This window comes from Nymphalis io, chromosome 16 (assembly GCF_905147045.1).
Source record: "Nymphalis io chromosome 16, ilAglIoxx1.1, whole genome shotgun sequence".
Lineage (NCBI taxonomy): Eukaryota > Metazoa > Arthropoda > Insecta > Lepidoptera > Nymphalidae > Nymphalis > Nymphalis io.
The window spans coordinates 2,640,359-2,660,691 of record NC_065903.1 but is presented as its reverse complement, the minus strand read 5'-3'; the positions used below and the strand labels follow the sequence as shown (position 1 = coordinate 2,660,691).

At 33.7% G+C, this 20,333-nt stretch overlaps 2 protein-coding genes across 3 annotated transcripts in view; one reads left to right on the top strand and one right to left on the bottom strand.

The window, feature by feature from the left end:
• Positions 1-20,333, bottom strand: part of LOC126774472 (prolactin-releasing peptide receptor-like) — a 69,696-nt gene that overhangs the window by 15,205 nt on the left and 34,158 nt on the right. The window lies entirely within an intron of this gene.
• Positions 2,628-3,497, top strand: LOC126774516 (E3 ubiquitin-protein ligase RNF12-B-like). The gene has a single exon (XM_050496079.1). It carries the CDS (start codon positions 2,628-2,630, stop codon positions 3,495-3,497), a length of 870 nt encoding a protein of 289 aa, XP_050352036.1.

The following is a 20,333-nucleotide window of genomic DNA, read 5'->3' as shown; positions in this document are numbered from 1 at the left end:
GTTTTACTAATTTACTTTTACTAGTTGTACTCTTGTATTTTATTTTTATAATTAAAATATATATATATATCGTGTACCCAGCAGCCCTGATTGTTCGATTATTGAAATTGTATAAGTACACAGAAAAAAATAGTCTGCCAGTTATAGTTATAGTTGCCAGTGTCTAAAAGACAAAGCAATAGCAACATGCTATTGCGTTGTCTTTTTAGAAGCGATTCAATAAATCGCTTTAACTAAAAACGCAACGAGATAAGATTTTAATTAACTGGAACAAATCGATTCTTATTGATCTGAACTTTAATTGTTATGAATATGAAACATGAGTAAATCACCAGCTCCCTAGCCAGTATGCCGAAACGGTAAACGACATGATTCTTTTTTTGTCATCATTCCCCCTTTCTGCTCTTATGTGTGCATAGCGCGTATATCTACTTCGTTATTATTATAATATTTATGTTATTACTTACTCTATATTTATTTTTTTGTTGTCTTCAATTAGAAATGAATTAATTTCTTTATATAAATAAAAATCTACCGACCATATCGAGACTGTCGCTTTTATGCAAAAGGTATTTCATAAATAGATTTTTCGGCGACAAATACACGTTATTATTGCACGTATGCATGCTATTGTTTTTTTTTAATTTTGATTATATATATACCCCGAAAAATATATATGGCCATATTTTCTTAAACTTGTTGTAATTAAGCTTTTCGTTGAAGTATATAATAAAAAAAACATTGAAAAATAAAACGTGCTTGTAAAACAATACGAATTTAGGTTAAAGCTTTATACCGAATTGAGAATATAAATGATAGCATTCGATTATAATCTTTATGTCTATCGTTATAAGGATTATGTTTTCATCGGATTCATAAAAACTCTATTAAGCTTACGATTGGTTTCAGTTAGTATACCTTAGTAAGTGGTGTTACGATCTGTTCACGTTTCCGTTTTGATTTATTTTTAACGTAAATTGCGATAAAGGTTACGTAAGGCATAAAAGTAAATGAAATGTCAAATAAAAGTAAAATAAAGAAAAAACGAATTATTTCTCATCCTAAATAGACCTAACTAATCCTAAATAATTCTTTGTTAAGCGTTCACGTCAAACCATTCAACCAATCATCATGAAATTTGGCGAGCACGATTTCAGGGTATAGAAACGGACAAAAGTTACCTACTAACACATGGAAGTTTTATTTGTATGAAGACATTTGTTATTTTTGTACTGCTGATGATGATGATGATGATGATGATGTCCACCTTACCAATTTTGGTTACGGTGACTATTTTAAAAGATTACTGCGCAGGTTAGTATGGACAAGTATCAGTGTAGCACAGGTGCATTCTCTATTCGTTGGTCTCATCGTGAGGAAACCAGCTTGTGTGGTTTATGAAATTATTTACTGGTTTGTGCAAGCTCATCTGGGTAGGTATCACCCACTCATCAGATATTCCACCGCGAAACAGTAGTGATGTGGGCGAGGGTTAACACTTACATTGCTAATGTCTCTATGGTCGTTGGTGACCACTTATCATCAGGTGACCCGTATGCTCGTCCTTCCTATACTATAAAAAAATATGCCACATAAACGACGAGTATATCTGACGTATTGGAACAGCATATCTGTCACTTTATAACAATGCTTACTGTGACTTGACCATCAAAGATGAATTTATAATAATATCCTGGGACATTTTTCACACACGGCCATCTGATCCCAAATTAAGCTTGTACAGAGCTTGTACTATGGAAAGCAGACAACTGATATACTACATATACTATTTTTCTTTTGTAAATACATACTCATATAGATAATTACACCCAGACTCAGGATAAACAGACATGTTGATGCACACAAATATCTGTCCTGGGTGGGAATCGAACCCACAACCTTCGGCGTGAAAGGCAAGCATCCACTAACCACGCCAACCAGCTCGTCACTATATAATTTATGTATATATTTTGCAACACATTTGGTTTTCTATAAATATTCCATAAACAGTTTTATATATTCATTTATTTGAATTTGGAACGAATTATTTTCGACTCCTCCAATATATCTAAACCAAGCTATATCTAAAAACTATTCAACACAGTTAACATATCCTCGTATAAAATGTTTTGTGAAAGTCGCATTAATTCCGAAAATATACTCAATTGAATATAATTATCTTCATAATTATATATTATGTATGATTTTATAATAACTACACTCAGCTTTATTTCTTAAATAAAAGTAAAGATTAATAAATAGTATAATTACATAGATGAATTTTCAAGAAAAATTGTAGCCTTTAATCGTTTCTCTGTACTGGGGATTACGCTTATGTGATATAGATTATATATAATTTTTATATTTTAAATTATCTATGATTATTTTACAATGTCAAATCGAGATAATATCAAGTATAAAACTCCAGCGATTTGCCAATGCTTTCATAGTTTTCACAGATTGCGTAACGAAATAGTGAGTAAAGCATTTGTTTTTAAATTATTATATATATATATATATATATATATATATATATATATATCGTCTTAAAAAAGTAAAAAAAAAAAAAAACTAAATAAGTGCTTCACAAATAAATAATAAATTGCTTTAATTTTTTTTTAGTAATAATGAAAATCTTCCTGATTACTGCTGCTTGCTTAGCCGTGGCTGTTGCTGGCCCCACGCGCTTTGCTGTACCCGGTATTGTTACACCTGACATTGTCGAAAACGAGCCTATCTCCGTTGGACCCACAATCGTGGAAGGTGATTACCAACCCATCTCTGTTGGACCGGCTATTGTCCCTTCACCTGTGGGCTCACCTCTAGTCCAAATCATCGTTAACGTTAAGCCTGCCTCCGACAAGCCAGTGTCCGTAGATCATCCTGAAGTTGATTCTATTATCGTTGCTCCTGTGATTATACCTGAGGACGCCATCGAGGAGACCGACCCTGTCATCGTAGCTCCCGTCATCATCCCCGATGAATCCATCGACGAGACTGACTCCGTCATCGTCGCTCCCGTCATTATTCCCGAGGAATCCGTCGACGAGACTGACCCCGTCATCGTCGCTCCCGTCATCATTCCCGAGGAATCCGTCGACGAGACTGACCCCGTCATCGTCGCTCCCGTCATCATTCCCGAGGAATCCGTCGACGAGACTGACCCCGTCATCGTCGCTCCCGTCATCATTCCCGAGGAATCCGTCGACGAGACTGACCCCGTCATCGTCGCCCCCGTCATCATTCCCGAGGAATCCGTCGACGAGACTGACCCCGTCATCGTCGCTCCCGTCATCATCCCCGAGGAATCGATCGCTGAGCCTGAGCCCATCATAGTCGCTCCAGTGATCATCCCACAGGAATCCGTCGACGAGCCCGAATCCGTTGTTGTCGCTCCCGTCATCATTCCCGAGGAATCCGTCGTCAAACCGGAGCCAATCATTGTAGCTCCTATTGCTCCTGTCCCTGTGATTGTTCATCCCGACATCCTTAACTAAAATTAAAAACAACGACTGTTTCCAAAGAATAAATCAAAACATGTAATTTCGTAATTGTTATGTTGTCTGAATATTTACATGTGCTCCCAACTTCAGTTCTAAATAAATTTTATTTAAAATAATCTTTCTTCATTCCTACTAAAAAAATGTGTTTGTAATTTTGTTATATTCTTATTGAGAATTTAATACGCTTGGTAAACTAATAAAGTATAATAAGTGGATTATTGTATAAAGTAATAAATAAAATTGCTCAGTTTATATAAATTTACTTAAAAATAAAAAAATCTTTACCATTTCATATAAGCTTTAGCCTTAAAATATAATTATTTTCAAGATATATTTAAATTAAATATTAAGATAATTAAAATATTTATAAAAATTGCATTTATAGGATGTACAAAAAGTTTTCACATTTAATGATTGGGATTTAAAAAATTCTAAAGTTTTTTGTTTTGAATTTTAAATAAGTTGTATTAGTTCCATATAAATATTCATTGTGTATATTTGTTTCTAAGAGATATTATAATTCGATTTTAAACATCGAATTTACACAATATTCCACATATTTAAAACGCTAATAGTATAGTGGAGCAGTTTTGATTTTAAATGAATAACCTTAAAATTGACATTTAAAAACCTCAATATTCCTAAATTCTCTTTAACCATTGACTTCATATACATATATATATACATATACATATACTTATATACATATTATAAGTATTAAGCTATTATGTTGAGTAACGATAATAATCAATAGAAAGTTGATGGGTTGAAACGTTCTTTTTTATAAGCCGTCTTCAAAAGACAATTTTATTATATTATATTTTTATTTGTCTGTTTCATTTCTGAATAAATAATTATAATAAATTAAGTTCAATGTCGATATAATAATAGATATCAGCGTAAAAAATAACCCATTATTTTGTTGTACATTATTGAGCTTGACACAAAATCAAAATTCAAAATATTTTTTATTCAAATTAACTTTTACAAGTACTTATGAATAGTCTACCAACGGTTCAAGTTATCAAAAAAATTTTTTGGAAGATTTGTAGACAAAAATCGTCTGTTTATTTCTTTAATCTAACATACGTTGTTTATAACTAACGATTTACGTAGAGACACGTAATTAATTTCAATAGATTTTTAAAAATTTGAAAAAATTGTGAATAAATTTACCATATTTTAATTATATTTATTTAAAAATATTAAAATAGAAATAATAAATATGGTTTGGATTGGGGATAGACAAATGAAACAGAATCAATTCAGAAAATATTATGGTTTATTTTGTTTGCAACATCTTATAATAATATAAATAGGTTTATATTTACTGCAATTTTCTTTTGGGTCAAAGGTATATTGGATTTAGACCTACATACATGTAGAATTTATTATTTACTCAATAATAGTGCCCAACGCTTCACCCGCGTGGATGTCGCCTGAATCTAATAATAAAAAGTTATGAAATTTTGAGTCTAACATTTCATATTATTTTCCCAGAGAACCTGCATCTGTCTGCAGTGAAATTCACGCATGGTTTTTTTTTTGATGAATTTGTTAGAAGTCAATGTGGTCAAAGGTGTATTATTGTATAAGAGATCAATTTGATAAAAAAAGTAATGTTATGTTTTAAAAACACTAAAAAGTTCAAAAATAAACTTTATACATCATTTTAATTTTTATATAAAGCCTGCAAAATCAGATGCACTCAGATGCAGAAGCATTATTCTTATGGAAAACAAATATGACTTGACAAGAACCGTGAAAGAAACCACGATATGTTATGATGATATATAAATTTATGATATTAAATTATTTGCTGTGAACGAGTCATGTATTCGCGATAATGAATCGTCATAATTTGTTTTTACCTTTCGACTTTAAAAAATTAATGAAATTTTGTGTACAAATAATACAATATCAAAAATACGTTAAATAAAATTATATAAATTACAATTTTATTTCATTATTGTTAAATTGTATGATATCATTATTATTTTTGAATTATTTAAGCCATGAACTTTCGTTTCACACAAAAGTTATAAAGAATTATAATTTGTAAAACATTTTATAAGAGACTGAGTTATTTTGATATTTGTGTGCTGGCAATACTGGTATTTTACATATGCATTGCCATTGGCTAAGTAATTGGAAAAACAGCAATACATTTTAGCTCCATTAATTTCTAAGTACCTGGGCGACTGAGGTAATATACCAAACTAGAAAACGCCAGCGGCTTCTCAAGTGTGTTAAGGGACAGGTGTCAGGTATAAAAATAGTATAAAATCGTGAAAGCGTAATATACTGACAGACAAAGTTACTTTCACATTTATATTATTAGTGTAAATAATGTATTTAATAACTTTTAAATAATAAAAATTGCTTCATCCAGATAAGATAAATTCTATGAGAAAAAAATTAAGCTGAAAAAAAATTAAGCGGAACTTATTATACCTTCTAGGTGTCCGACAACCTCATTTCTCTTCATAGACTTAAATGGTTTCGCACTTGTGGCAATAAAAAGACACCGAGTTTACTTTAACAGTTTAGAAGCGAACTAATCTACATCTACTAGCAAATTGGATTGAAACGACTGTTCGGTACACTTCGACTCGTGCGGAAAATTTTACTTCTGTATTTTAAATGAACAGAAAATTGATTTCTTAGAACACCGTCTGCATACGAAAGAGTTGAATTCTTAACTTTCAAATCCTTATCTCAAGGGATTAGGAGCTAATAGGTGTTAGAATCCAAATGACGAAAAACTAGGGCATGCTAAATATAAAATGGCATTATTAATTCACGAAGGAAAACCGCGATCTATCCATAAAATAGAGTAGCAAAAGGTGAAACAACCACCGCGCTTTCATATATTGTGCAAAGAATTATTTGCTAGCGAGAAAAATTTTTACAATGCAACTTGAAAATGTGAATGCGAGACTGGGTATCACCTAGTCATCTGTTATTTTAATCAAAATACTATCAATTTGTAAAGTCTTCGAATGCAAGTACAGATATATAAAGAATAGCTTGAAATTCTTACAATACTTATGGACCGAGATGACTTCTACGTCTGGGTTAATTTGACAGTTTAGGGTCAGTTAAGAGAACAATATCAGATGCAAATCTTATACCATGACTTGAAGAAAATTTAATACTTATCTATACTTATAAAGCCATCAGTCCGATTTGAAAATAATCTATTTGCGTTTGATATTTCATTTTATGAGAAAGGTTATTTAGACAATAACACTAGTTTCCATTGCGATGATGTGGAAGGTAAGTTAGTAGGGGGTAAGTTTCAGGTAGCCTACGTGTTAAGTCAGAGTATAAGCTATTTTGTCACGGTAGCATGCGCAAGCGATCCCGAGGCGGTCCTCGTTAAGACGGAAAGGATATTGCTGGTTTTTTAGTGGGTATTCTGATATTCGGGGTGCACTCGTTGCCTTGGCGCTTGGACACAGGCGAGTCCCACAACCCTCTGTTTCTGTTGGAGAAATGCGTAATGCTTTTTCCAACGTGTGCAAACCCGTGTGAGTTGGTACCACCCGTTCATCAGAAATTCTATCACTAAACAGCAATAGCAGTGATAAATTATTAAATCAAATTAAAAACATTAAAACTTGGTTTACCCCGTATCCCAACGGGGAACGTGAAGTGGTCGTTATAAACATACATTGAGCAAGCTGTTTCGGATGGTACCACCTAGTCATTCGATATTCTACCACCAAATAGCAATACTTAGTATTGTTTTGTTCATGGTGAGACGGTGAGTGAACCGGTGTAACTACAACACAAGGGACATAATATCGTGAGGTTTTCGATGTAAGGAATAGTTAATATTTCTTACATCGCCAATATCTATGAGAGGTGGTTACCACATACCATCAGCTGGCCCATTAGCCCATCCACCAGTAAAAGAGCAGTAACGATTAACGCGTGTAAAACTTTGTGAAGCACCTATCTGTTATAGTATAAATGGTTGAAGACGAACATGTAACAGACTTAATTTCCGCCGTCAAATAACTCATTCATCTTACCGGAGTCAGAAATAAAACTGTCACTGTTAATTATACTGTTTTTTTTTCTCTACAAACTGATAAAACAAACATTTTTTTCCTTGCTTGCGTCATTCATTATCATTTTTTATTCCATGATAAATTTTTTTCTAGAACTATATTTTAAATATATTTGGTTTCTGATTAAATGTAAATTTTCCTTAAAGATTGTGGTTTCAAACATTGGGTAGCGCCATGTGCTCAATATTTGTTTGTCTCGTTTATCTTGTCCCATATATATATATATATATTTATTTATATTATATATAAATAATATAATAACCTGCTTATTTTGAAACAATCTGTGTGATTTCATCAAGTAGAAAACTCAAATATCTATTCAAATATTAATATTGCTTTCAGAATTTAGTGTACAGTTTACGCATTCTTATCCAATTGTTTTTTAAACGAATGGATCCATTTCGAAATTGCATTTATGATATATGCACGCATTACACGCCTTTATTTTTTTAGTCATACGGTCTATAATTGAATGAGAAAAACCTAGTTCAGATACTGGGTTATAAATATTTGACATCATATTGCGACGTCAGGATTGCTTTATCTTGAAATGCTCTTGTCGTCGTTATAATGATTTACATATTGTTCATAATGCTATTTCGAGCAACGTTTGGAGAAAGGTCAAAGCGTATAACTGAAATTATATTTCGATAGTCTGCACAAATAAAATAGTCATGGATATATATACATATACTATTCATTTATGTACCTATAAATAATGTAGGATAATTACTAATAAAAAGTGATCAAAGAATCTTGATTTGAAAAAGATCTTGATTGTTTTATTATTTACGTCAACGTTAGTTGATTTATTAATAACAACTGGTAAATGTTATTAAATTCACAGTTTTTATTACATTTACCTGTAACTATGAACCACATTAATTATTATGGCAACATATAATGTCAATCATAAGACATTACAACAACAACAACAACTCAGATACACTAATGTGAATTTATGCATATGTAGTATAATATCGTGTTAGTATTTTTATTCAAAGACAGTTTTGCAATGAATTTCGAGTCGGCCTCTTGTATTCATATATTCAGTTATTTGTTTTTCAATGAATATTTTAGCCGTGATCTCAGTAGGATTGCCAGTCATAAAAAAAAACAAATATTTTCGTGCATGACATTTTCAAGACAAAATAATCGTCTGTGCTAAGTTTTGTCAATTAATATCCCCATTAAATTAATAATCAATATTATTATTTATAAATCAGACAATTATTTTTTTAATATTAAAATATCCCATGTTAAAGAGAATTAAGCTTATAAAAGAAACATTTTTTTACAGTAAAGCTTTGACCTGTCAGATGATAAAGGTGATGATACTTTATGTTAAACTGTGAGCAATCCTATATAATATGTAGTCTGCGAGCTGAGCTTATTGATTTAAGAACAGTATGTTTTGTAGGCTTGCCAGTTTGAATATTCAAACATTTTAATATTTTTTCGTCGTAACAAATCAAGCGACGTCCATGCGATAGATGACAGCTTATAGCTTTAGATTTCTATGTAACATGTATATAATGATCTGATGTCTTCACTACAAATGATGTTGGGGTACGGCTGAAGACAATGATTATAAGGTCGACGGTTTGTACAAGATCGTTAAATATAAGAATTGCGACATTAACTATAATTATACATGTATCCTACATGTATGAGAGAGCCGAGATGGCCCAGTGGTAAGAACGCGTGAATCTTAACCGATGATCGTGGGTTCAAGCTCCGGCAAGCACCACTGAATTTTCATGTGCTTAATTTGTGATTATAATTCATATCGTACTATACGGTGAAGGAAAACATCGTGAGGAAACCTGCATGTGTCTAATTTTATTGAAATTCTGCCACATGTGTATTCCACCAACCCGCTTTGGAGCAGCATGGTGGAATAAGCTCCATACTTTCTCCTCAAAAAGGGAGAGGAGGCCTTAGCCCAACAGTGGGATATTCACAGGCTCTTATCCTGTGTGTCAGAATAGCATCGGCTTTCATGATTCCTGCTTCCCCCTTCCTTCTTAAGTCCACGCAAGCTGGTTCTCGATGTCACCGCCTAACTGTGACATCAATTCCATCGCGCACAAAGAAATTTGGCAACTCCTTTCTTTGTCGCACTACCAAAAAATGGAATTCCTTATCAGCTCACGTGTTCCCCACCTCTTACAACCCGGGTTCCTTCAAACGAGGCGTGAAGAGGCATCTTGCGGGCCGGCAAGGCGGTGACGGCTAGTACAGAACATTCTTCCCGACTGTACTGGCCGTCATCGCGTTTGGACTCTACTACCACTTACCATCAGGTGGAGTAGAGTCACTTGCCATCGCGGACATATAAAAAATAATAATAATAATATGAATTGACTTTATAAAGCATTGACGAAACGTTTTTGCATGTGACAACCCTAGATGTTGCCGATAACATGTTTAATATTTTTATCGATTTAACTATATTCAAACGAAAAATACATTTTTTTTATTACCTTAAAACTTTTTTCTTTGTAATAATGTTTTTAAAGACGCTCAACTCTCATCACATGGATTAACTTACGCGTGCTATTTTTATCTTCTTTAATTCAAATATGTAATAACAATTATATTACGAACATAATAATAACACGTATGGTTTGAAAATAAACAAATTAAAGCTTCGCTTAATCCATTTGCTTTGACGTCATACACCGGAAGAGGTTTGTGCCCAGCAGGGGTATATTGACGGGCTGTTGCTTTTATTACTTTATACATTTAATTGAAATTAATATGGATATGTATTGTAATAAGTATAAAAGGCAACTGCTGAGTTTCTTGTCTTATTGTTATTGTGTCGTTGTTAATCATTAAGCTAATGTAACGCTTCTATTCTAAATAAACATTTTTATACGAAATTGTATTTCTTGTCACTTGTTATCGATTATATAACATTATATACACTATAAGTATAGATAATAAAAAAACTTTTCAGATCTGCTAAGCCAAGCCAATTTATAGGGCATGGTGTTCGGTTTGTTTATAAAAAGATAAATTACTATATAGTATATATTATAAAGCGTAGAGTTAATTTAATTAGAGTTAAGAATACGTCGATTTTCATGCTGAATAAATAATAATCTAATTAACATACTTATGTAATTTAATTAATAGAAAGAACTAAGTTTCTTGCCGTTTCTTCTCGAATTACATTCTGAATTGGTTATAGCTTTGCATTATAAATAATACTATTATATAAGCCTACTTGAATATTACCATTTTGGTGTTAACTTCATGTTTAATTGGTATATATTTTTAAGATTATGCTTGAGTTCCTGAATAACGTTTTGACTTGATTATAATTTTAGCTCTATCATAAACAATATATAACTTCTTAGTCAATATAATCAAACAAAGATAAGGAAGTATAATTCAGTAATTCAATTGTTTAAGTACTTTGATCGAATATTGTAAATAAGATATAGAATCAATCAATCCTGTAGGAAGGCATACACGAGAGCGGATGCACAGCGCATTGTACAGATTGGTCATGACCTTGTTTCGCATCCTAGGGGCTCCCGTAGCTTCTGGCGTCTGACCAAGTCTGTGCAAAACAATTTCTGCCAACCTTCGCTGCCACCGCTCAGAAATCCGGACGGATCGCTAGCTCACAGTCCGCAAGAGCAAGCTGATCTCCTGGCTAAACTCTTTGCCGACAATTCTGTCATCGATGATTGTAGTGCACTGCCACCTACAATACCTGCATGTGGCCATACGATGCCTGACATTAAAATCAGGCAACGTGATGTGCGTGCGGAGCTGCAATCACTTGATGTACGGAAAGCTAGCGGTCCCGATGGAATACCAGCCATAGTGCTGAAGAAGTGCGCAGCGGAGCTGTCTCCTGTGTTAACGCGCCTGTTCCAACTTTCTCTCTCTTCGGGATGTGTGCCGGAGGCTTGGAGAAGAGCTAATGTGCAAGCGGTTCCCAAAAAAGGGGATCGGTCTGACCCGACAAATTATCACCATAGACTATCGACATAGCTATCACCTCAGTACTTTGTAAGGTGATGGAACGGATTTTAAACAACCAACTGATCAATTACCTAGAAGATCACTGTCTAATTAATGATCGTCAGTACGGGTTTCGACCAAAACGGTCCACAGGTGATCTTCTAGCGTACGTAACACACCTCTGGGGTGAAGCTATTGACAAGCATGGAGAATCGTTGGCTGTCAGCCTCGATATCTCCAAGGCTTTCGACAGGGTCTGGCACAGAAGTCTTCTCTCCAAGCTACCGGCATATGGTCTGCCTGCTCAGCTATGCACCTGGATTGCCAGCTTCCTACACAAGCGTAGCCTTCGTGTTTTAGTAGATGGTTGCGCTTCACAATTCTATGTAGTGAATGCTGGGGTCCCCCAGGGATCTGTGCTATCTCCCACACTCTTTCTTTTGCATATCAATGATATGCTCTCCCTTGGGAACATACATTGCTATGCAGATGATAGTACAGTGCATGGTGGATACCACGGACGCGCAGTGGCTGGGCGGGCGGAAACTGAGGAGAGGCGGGAGAATCTTGTCATTGAACTCGATAGGACGTTAGAGCTCATCGCCAAATGGGGCTCTGATAATCTTGTTGAGTTTAATGCCAAGAAAACACAGGTATGCGCTCTCACGGCGAAAAAGTCAACATTTTCCCCTCTTCCCTCCCTCTGTGGTACTCCGCTGGTGATGCAAAGCAAAATCGCCATGCTGGGGATTGACGTTCGCTGCGACCTTAGTCCAAGGGATTACATCGAGGCTGTTATAAAAACAGCTTCACGGAAACTCGGAGTTCTGAACAAGGTGCGGCGCTTTTTCACGCCACAACAACTGTGCCTGCTGTACAAAACACAGGTACGGTCTTGCGTGGAATATTGCTCGCACCTTTGGGATGGCTCCGCTAAGTACCTACTTGAGGCCTTGGACCGGTTGCAGCGACGTGCCGTACGCATTATTGGCGACGTAAAGGTCACAAACACCCTTGAACCTTTACAATTGCGTCGTAAGATAGCAGCACTGAGCGCTTTCTATCGACTGTATCACGGCGAGTGCTCTGAGGAATTATTCTCTCTAATTCCTGCTTCCCCCTTCCTTCTTAAGTCCACGCGAGCTGGTTCTCGATGTCACCGCCTAACTGTGACATCAATTCCATCGCGAACAAAGAAATTTGGCAACTCCTTTCTTTGTCGCACTTCCAAAAAATGGAATTCCTTACCAGCTCACGTGTTCCCCTCCTCTTACAACCCGGGTTCATTCAAACGAGGCGTGAAGAGGCATCTTGCGGGCCGGCAAGGCGAAGGCGGCTAGTGCAGAACGTTTATCCCGTCTGTACTGGCCGTCGTCGCGTTTGGACTCTACTACCACTTACCATCAGGTGGAGTAGAGTCATTTGCCCTCCCGGCGAATATAAAAAAAAAAAAAAATATTGGACAATAAATCTGTTTTTTTATATAAGAGGAGGCAAACGAGCAGGAGGCTCACCTGATGGAAAGTGACTGCCACCGCCCATGGTCATCCGAACAACGCACCTGCAACACCCGAGGTCCTGCAGGTGCGTTGCTAGCCTTAAAGGAATAAGTACGCCCTTCGGTAAAGTCGCCGGCAAAAGCTAGTCCCACAGAGTGATTTTACGAGGTAAGAAATGCCTTAAAAATCGCACTGCTTTGGATTTCCAGACATCGAGGTGGTGAGGATGGAATTTAGGGATCTATCCATAAATCTAAATTCCATCTGTTGAAAATTTCGAGCAGTGGATTGCAGTCGAACAGATTTCAAAGGCGTCACTAAGATTCTGCCACAGCGGCCCATCTCGAAAATATTTCAAACGGGCGAGATATATTCGCATTGTAACACAAAAGTTCGTAGGAATAAGCAGGTGTACTCTTTACGGGGTTTTCTTCTCCTCCATCTCATAGTCTGATAAGATAGTAGACTGGGAAGACATTAGGATAATCAGCTTTACGTGCTATCCTTGAAAGGTCATTACACTCCCGTAGGTGTAACATTTTTAACTTCTTTCGGAGTTGTTACTAAGAAATTTATTGACAGAATATCCGATTAACTATTCGATTTATCTACACGGTTCGATCTACACGAGATTTGTATTGAATGCATAAGTTGGATAGGATGAGCAGCCATATAAGCTGTCCACTAAACAGAAGCGACGCTTTATAATAATAATAATGATCGGTTAAATTGTCAGAGAAAGATTCAAAGTTACATTTAAAGCTTCAAAGGTTTTTCGGCTTGGTGACCGTCTGTCTGATACTGGAGACCACTTTAGTTACGTAGAGAGTACTAAATGTTATCTGTCGTTGCAGAAATATCAGAGTAGTATGTAACAATGTGTATTAATTATGTATAGAATCCGGAAAATGATTTCCAGTATAGCTATGTATCATCGATATACCTTCCCAAATAAAAAAAAAGCTTATAAATGACAGATTTCTGAAGTAATAAACATAAAAAAATACAACTGATTTGAGAATTTTGGCCTTTTTTCCCTTTGCCCTTGGCTAAAATTTCATAACTTACAACTTAAGATTTCTTCAATGCATTTAGTAGAAAAATATAAATACATAGTATATTAGTAGGCTCCTTGCCAAAAAATATAAAATGTCTAAGGTAATTTTACCAGCTACTTGTAAGAGGAGTATAATATTTTTTTGTAAAGAAATAGTAGTTGAAGTTGACACTATAATGTAATGATGTAACAAACTTTTCGTTTGAAGCATATTAAGTCACATTGCATAACATTTGCTTTTAGTGAAACTGACTTCAGAAAATACAGCAGAATTTTACTTTAAAATTTAAAGTATCCTTGACACGTTTTCGATCGCAACTTTTAAAAATCCCAGTATGTGACGTCACACCAAATTCAATATGGCGTAAGCGGAGACGAAATTTCGAGAACACTTTTCCTAAATGGAAAAACAATCTCTTAATGTTTTATATGAATGTAAAAGATTAAGTCCCTTTGGACATTTTATACCCAAAGCAAAGGACATCTAATTTTAAGGGACAGAAAGGTCTCTTAGATAATTGCGGAGTAAGTCTATAGTTTTCAGTTGATTGTTATAAAGGTCAGAGTTGATATAACCACAAGAAATATATTAAAGTAACTTTTAAATTATGTAAAATATATTTATGAATGACATACAGTAATGACATATTTTGAAAGGTCAAGTTTAAATATTTGTTAGACGTGCGCAGTAACATTCAAGTAAGACCATTTTGCAAATTTGGTTTCTTCTATCATATTCGAGACAATCCTAATATTACTATTAATTTTAGGATTGATACTTCACTTAAAGTTTTTTTTCCATGGTTTAAACCTAATGAGGTTTTTACCACAAGTATGTCATTGTAATTGTTATTGTTGATAGCAAAAAAGGTGTTTGTTATCTATAACTCATATATGTATGTACATGCGAAATACCACTCATCACGAAATCTCCTAAACTATTCGCCTGATTGAATTGAAATTTATCAGAGTTAATTCTTCTCCAACGTAGACGCTCACTAACAATCATTATTAGGATTTTACGCAAACCCTATCCAAAATACATTTTTCTTCTTATCTACTCGTGCGAAGCCGGGACGATTACCTAGTCTCTTTATAAAGATGGTTAACTTGATCCGGAAAACTAGAATATAAAGATTTTGGCTATTTTAGGAAAATACTAAAAAGAAAGTTGCTAATAGCATTAAAGGGAGTTTCGATTAAAAAAATCGTCATAAATTCTTTGCATTAAAGTTGTACCTATGAACAAATTTACATTGCTTATTCTGTCACGTGAACTATTACAGACACATCTGTTCAGTTATGTAACTTTCTTAAGCTTCAACAAACATCATTAGTGAGTTAAATGTTCTAGGGTAGTTTCAATTCTTATAATCATCATCATCATCATATTCAGCCTCCTGGCCTCCTTACAGGTGCGTCAATTCTCCCGGTCCTGTGCTAATCACATCCATTGAACGCCTGCCATTTTTCTAAAGTCGTCAGACCATCGTGTGGGTGGTCTGCCCACTGGCCTTTTTGCTTCTCTAGGCCATTACTCCGTGACGACTTTAGTCCACCTTCCGTCTTCCCGTCTGGCCAAATGACCAGCCCATCTCCACTTTAACCTCGTGATAAGCAGATTTTTGCGTTTGATACATGATCAACGAGAGAATTCTCATAATACCATGAGACAAATAATTATTAACTGTAGAAACACTGTCATGCATGACAATATAAAGTAATCAAAAACAAAATCTGGAAATTTAACTCATAGCTGCGAACGGTTGGGGCAAAGCACAATCCAAAATTGCTCGCAGATAACATTGTATTTACATATGGTTATATGTTTGGCCAATAGTGCATTATGAACAAGCCATTTTAATATATAACGAAATTAACTGTGAAGTTTTTCTGCAAAATTTATTGCTTAGTTTTGTTTTAAATATTTTTACTCCAGTCACGTGCACAAGTTTTCTGCTCAAAATTGCTGAACAAAATGTCGAAAAATTTAGAAAAGTGCACATAAACTACATTTTTGTTCATTTTAATCAAATAGAAAAGTTGGTAACCGTTTGAAATTTTTCAGAGAGTCACCAAAAAATACTTAATTGTTACATTTTTTACATCAAACTTAAGTTAATTGCAGAAACTTTTGTAACTAACGTTTGCAATTTCCCTTTTGAGTAAAAGTAGCTTTACTTAACGTATAATTTACACGTAAGTATTCCGTTTGTTAGTTCTTAATGCGTACTCTTAAAGCGCCGTTCTTTTATAGTTGTAAGTAATTTGTTTAACTTTTTTTGTAGCATACTCGTAAGTTGTATCTATATTACTAAATGTGAATACGTTTTTTTTAAATGAATAGTGTACTATGCCATTATATATAATGTATAAAACTTATAACAGAAGTTGCATTTTTAAAGAAGGTTTTGGTATTTAACATTATTTTATTATAAGTAGCTGCATTTTGTAGTTTCTCCCACTTAAATTTAGACTATTGACGTGACATATGTGAATTACATGTTCTTGTATATAAATGATAGCTTATTTTGGGAATGAAACGATCGCATCCTGGCTATCTTTTTATTAAATTGAAAAAAAGAGTGAAATGTTAAAAAAATTTATTCATTATAGAAATATTACATTAACTTACTGATTGTCAAGAATCTACCACCGGTTCGGAAAAAAACACCTTAGATCAGAAAACAACTGATGAAAACCCGCTGCGTTAGAGGCTAAGATTAGTTTCTTTTCCGAACCCATTAGAAGTTTTCAGTTTTATTATTATGAGTAAATAATATTTCTACATCGGATAATGGAATTCGTATAAGTTGTGCTGCCAGCTTAGTTGCGGCGGAATGGGTGACCTCAAGCTTAGTAACAACGTGAGTTACGTTGTTCTCTCTGAGCCTTGAGAGTTAAATTAATGATCCATTCAGCTTAAACATATGATCCGCGTCAACACTTGTTGTGGTTACAATATATACACGTGTTATTTGAACTGTATATTAATTTGAAACTTTGTATACTGAGAATACAAGTACATAATCTACTTGATGTAAGTCTCCAGTTGATATAACGTTTTGATATTGTTTACTTGGAATATAGTATAAATTGATAGAACTATGGTTTCCTAATAGGTGTTATGTATAGAAAAGAATCACAGTTTTTTTTTTCTATTAATTTGTATTATATAAATCACAAGATTGTGCTAGGTAGTGAAAAGAACCGCAAGAATTTCACCAATCTGCAATGGAACACCATTTTATATTTTTCATTCTCCTCAAAAGAAGGGTTTCTTTTTTGAGTTGTGGGAATAATATATACATAATAAGTTTTCTTTTATATAATTTATATTTATATAAATACCTCGTTGGTCTAGTAGGTAAGTAATCATTCAGTATTATTTTTTCTGTTACCACATTTTAGGTGATCGAGGCCGTATTATGTTTTTTTTTTATTGTGAACACAAAGGTAATGAGTTTAAATTTAAGGCTACTGTCCTTCTTTTTGGACTGACATACTGACTGACATACCTTGAAAATTGGAACCCAGGCCGGGTTTGAGCTTTGAGCTGGACCAATAAATCAATTATTGGTTTTTTTTTTATCGAATTATTCTCTTTGTAAGTCATTAATTGAATTCTTAATTGTCTTGATCTGATTATAAACATAATCAGTTTAAATAATTTTTATACCAAAGTAAATGAACTGAGAGACAAATTATATTTGCTATTATTTTCTTTGACTTGTTTGTAATGAAAATAAAATTTGAAAAGTCCGTGCTCAATGTCCATTGTTTTTAAAGAAAACTCTTAAAAGTTGAATTATCTTTTGTAAAAGTTATGCAGGTTTTGTTTGGAAATGAAATAAGAAAATAAGTCGCCGTGAGCTTCAACTCAAATGTAATGGAGTTCTAAGAAACTAGAGTTTTTTTATAATAAACCTAGAGCTACACAAAGTTAAATAATAAAGGAAAGGGCTGATTCTAAAAAGAACATGTAACTCTTTTTGCGAAACCAACTCCAGGTATTATATAGTTTCTGTAACCGTTTCGTCGAGTAATGCGTCGACATATGTCATCATGATGTTATTTATGATCGTATGTGCAGATACGCTTTTTATTTTATCTATATTTGGGGCCAAATTAATATGTAAACTTTAACTAAAAATACATTTAAATAAAAATAATTATTTGTGTTTCTCTATTTATAGTGATATATTCTGCGTTGAATTAAAAGGCACATATTGATTATATATATATATATATATATATATATGTATTACATGTATACCATAATATTACAAATAATTACAGAAAATAACTTATGTTTATAAATAGTCGTGTTTAAAGTGGTTTAACACCGCTAGTGGTTTATACCATTAGTAGGTGTTTAAACAAATGGGCTGGTCTTATATCTTCAAATTAGCCATTTCAATACATAAAATAGCCTAAAAAGTTATGGATTAAATAACACAATGTAACTGACTAGCGAGGATTTGCAAAAAAAGGGACTAGTATAAAACCGTAGGCGCAGCTGCGGACTAAAACTAGTATATAACATAAGTGTAAGGATCTGTTTATTTTTCAGTATTTGCCTTTATTTATTTATCGTATTTTTCCGTATGTTAATAATAACTCACTGTATTTACAGGTCCAGTATCTTATTTCTTCTAAATTTTTGAATATAATGGATATTAATACAAAGGAATTATTATATAACTAATAAATTCAATTCATTAGTTAATGATGTCTCGTACAAGGCGAATCAATTATGATTAATTAAGTTGAATAACTCTTAATGAGCTGCGGGAAGATATATAAGTTGGTTTAATCTTAATATGAATATGAAATTAATCAAACACATTTCAGAAATATCATATAATCGAATTTTGTATCTAAAATGAATTTGAATTTAATTTATTACGTTATCAGTAACATTGATCTTCGATATACTTTTTGTAAACTTTGATATCACGTGACTATAAAACGCGCTACGTATTATTATGACGTAATAATGTTAATGTGAAACAAGAGGCGGAAAACTAGAATAAATACATTCGAAATGGAACGTAATTAGCTTCATGCCAGATAGGGGCATACAAACATATTGTATATACAAGCGCTATGAGGGAACTAACATATGCGTTATCGTTACAATGGATATAACTTTCTAACTTTATCTTAATGAGGAAATATTATTTTCATAACATATTCTACCGACAAACAGTAATGCTTAGCTTAGTGTTGTATTCCTTGATGTGTAAATGAGCCAGTGTAAGAGACATAACATCTTAGTTCTAAAATTCGGCGGCGCATTAACGATGTAAGGAATGGTTAATAAATCTCTGGACAATGACTATCATTGACAGTTAGCCCGCGTTCCTAATTTATCAAAAAAAAACCATTTAACTTGTTACAATACTGATTATATTTATTGTTATGATATTAAAGATCGAAACTAATTACTATATAATTCACGAGAACATTCAAAAGTGATACAAATGCCATCTCTCCGACCATTCAACCTGTGACCGGTACAGGCATAGGAATGTTAAAAGAATTATCTTCCAGACTCAATGTTTCTAATTATCTTTGTTACAGTGGGAAATCTTAATTAACTACATTTTCTTTAATGCATAATAGTAAGGTTCATGAATGGCTAATTCGGGTATTATAAATATAATAGTGATGGTTGGATGGTATTGTTATTTCTACGTCTCATTAGGTTTTTTTTGGCATCGGTATTGAAAGAATTGTTAACCATAGCTTACATCACCAATGCGCCACCAACCTTGGGAACTAAGATGTTATATCCCTTGTGCCTGTATTTACACAAACATATTGAGTGTACGTATCTAATTATAAAAAATATTAACGTAATCATTTATATTCATTCGCTATTTTTGGAATGTCTAATCTCACATTGCTGTTTTAAGACCGATTTGAATATCAAAATATATTTAGGCAATTAGGCTCTGGCAAACACTTTTGAATCGTCCACTGAAACATAATATCAAACTAGTTTTCACATGTAGTTTTTCCGTAAGCGCTAGGTATAAAAAATCGTATGTCCTTAACTTCAAGATAACTTCACACCAAATTTCATCAAAATCGGTTTAATGGTTTAGGCGTAACAAATAGACAGGCAGACAGAGTTACTTTCCCATTTATAACATTAGTATAGAAAGCTATCAATATTCTTCTTCAGCCTATCATCTCAAGCAGA

Excerpts from the sequence above, each read along its gene's own strand:
- LOC126774516 (XM_050496079.1), top strand. The coding sequence starts at position 2,628 with ATGAAAATCTTCCTGATTACTGCTGCTTGCTTAGCCGTGGCTGTTGCT.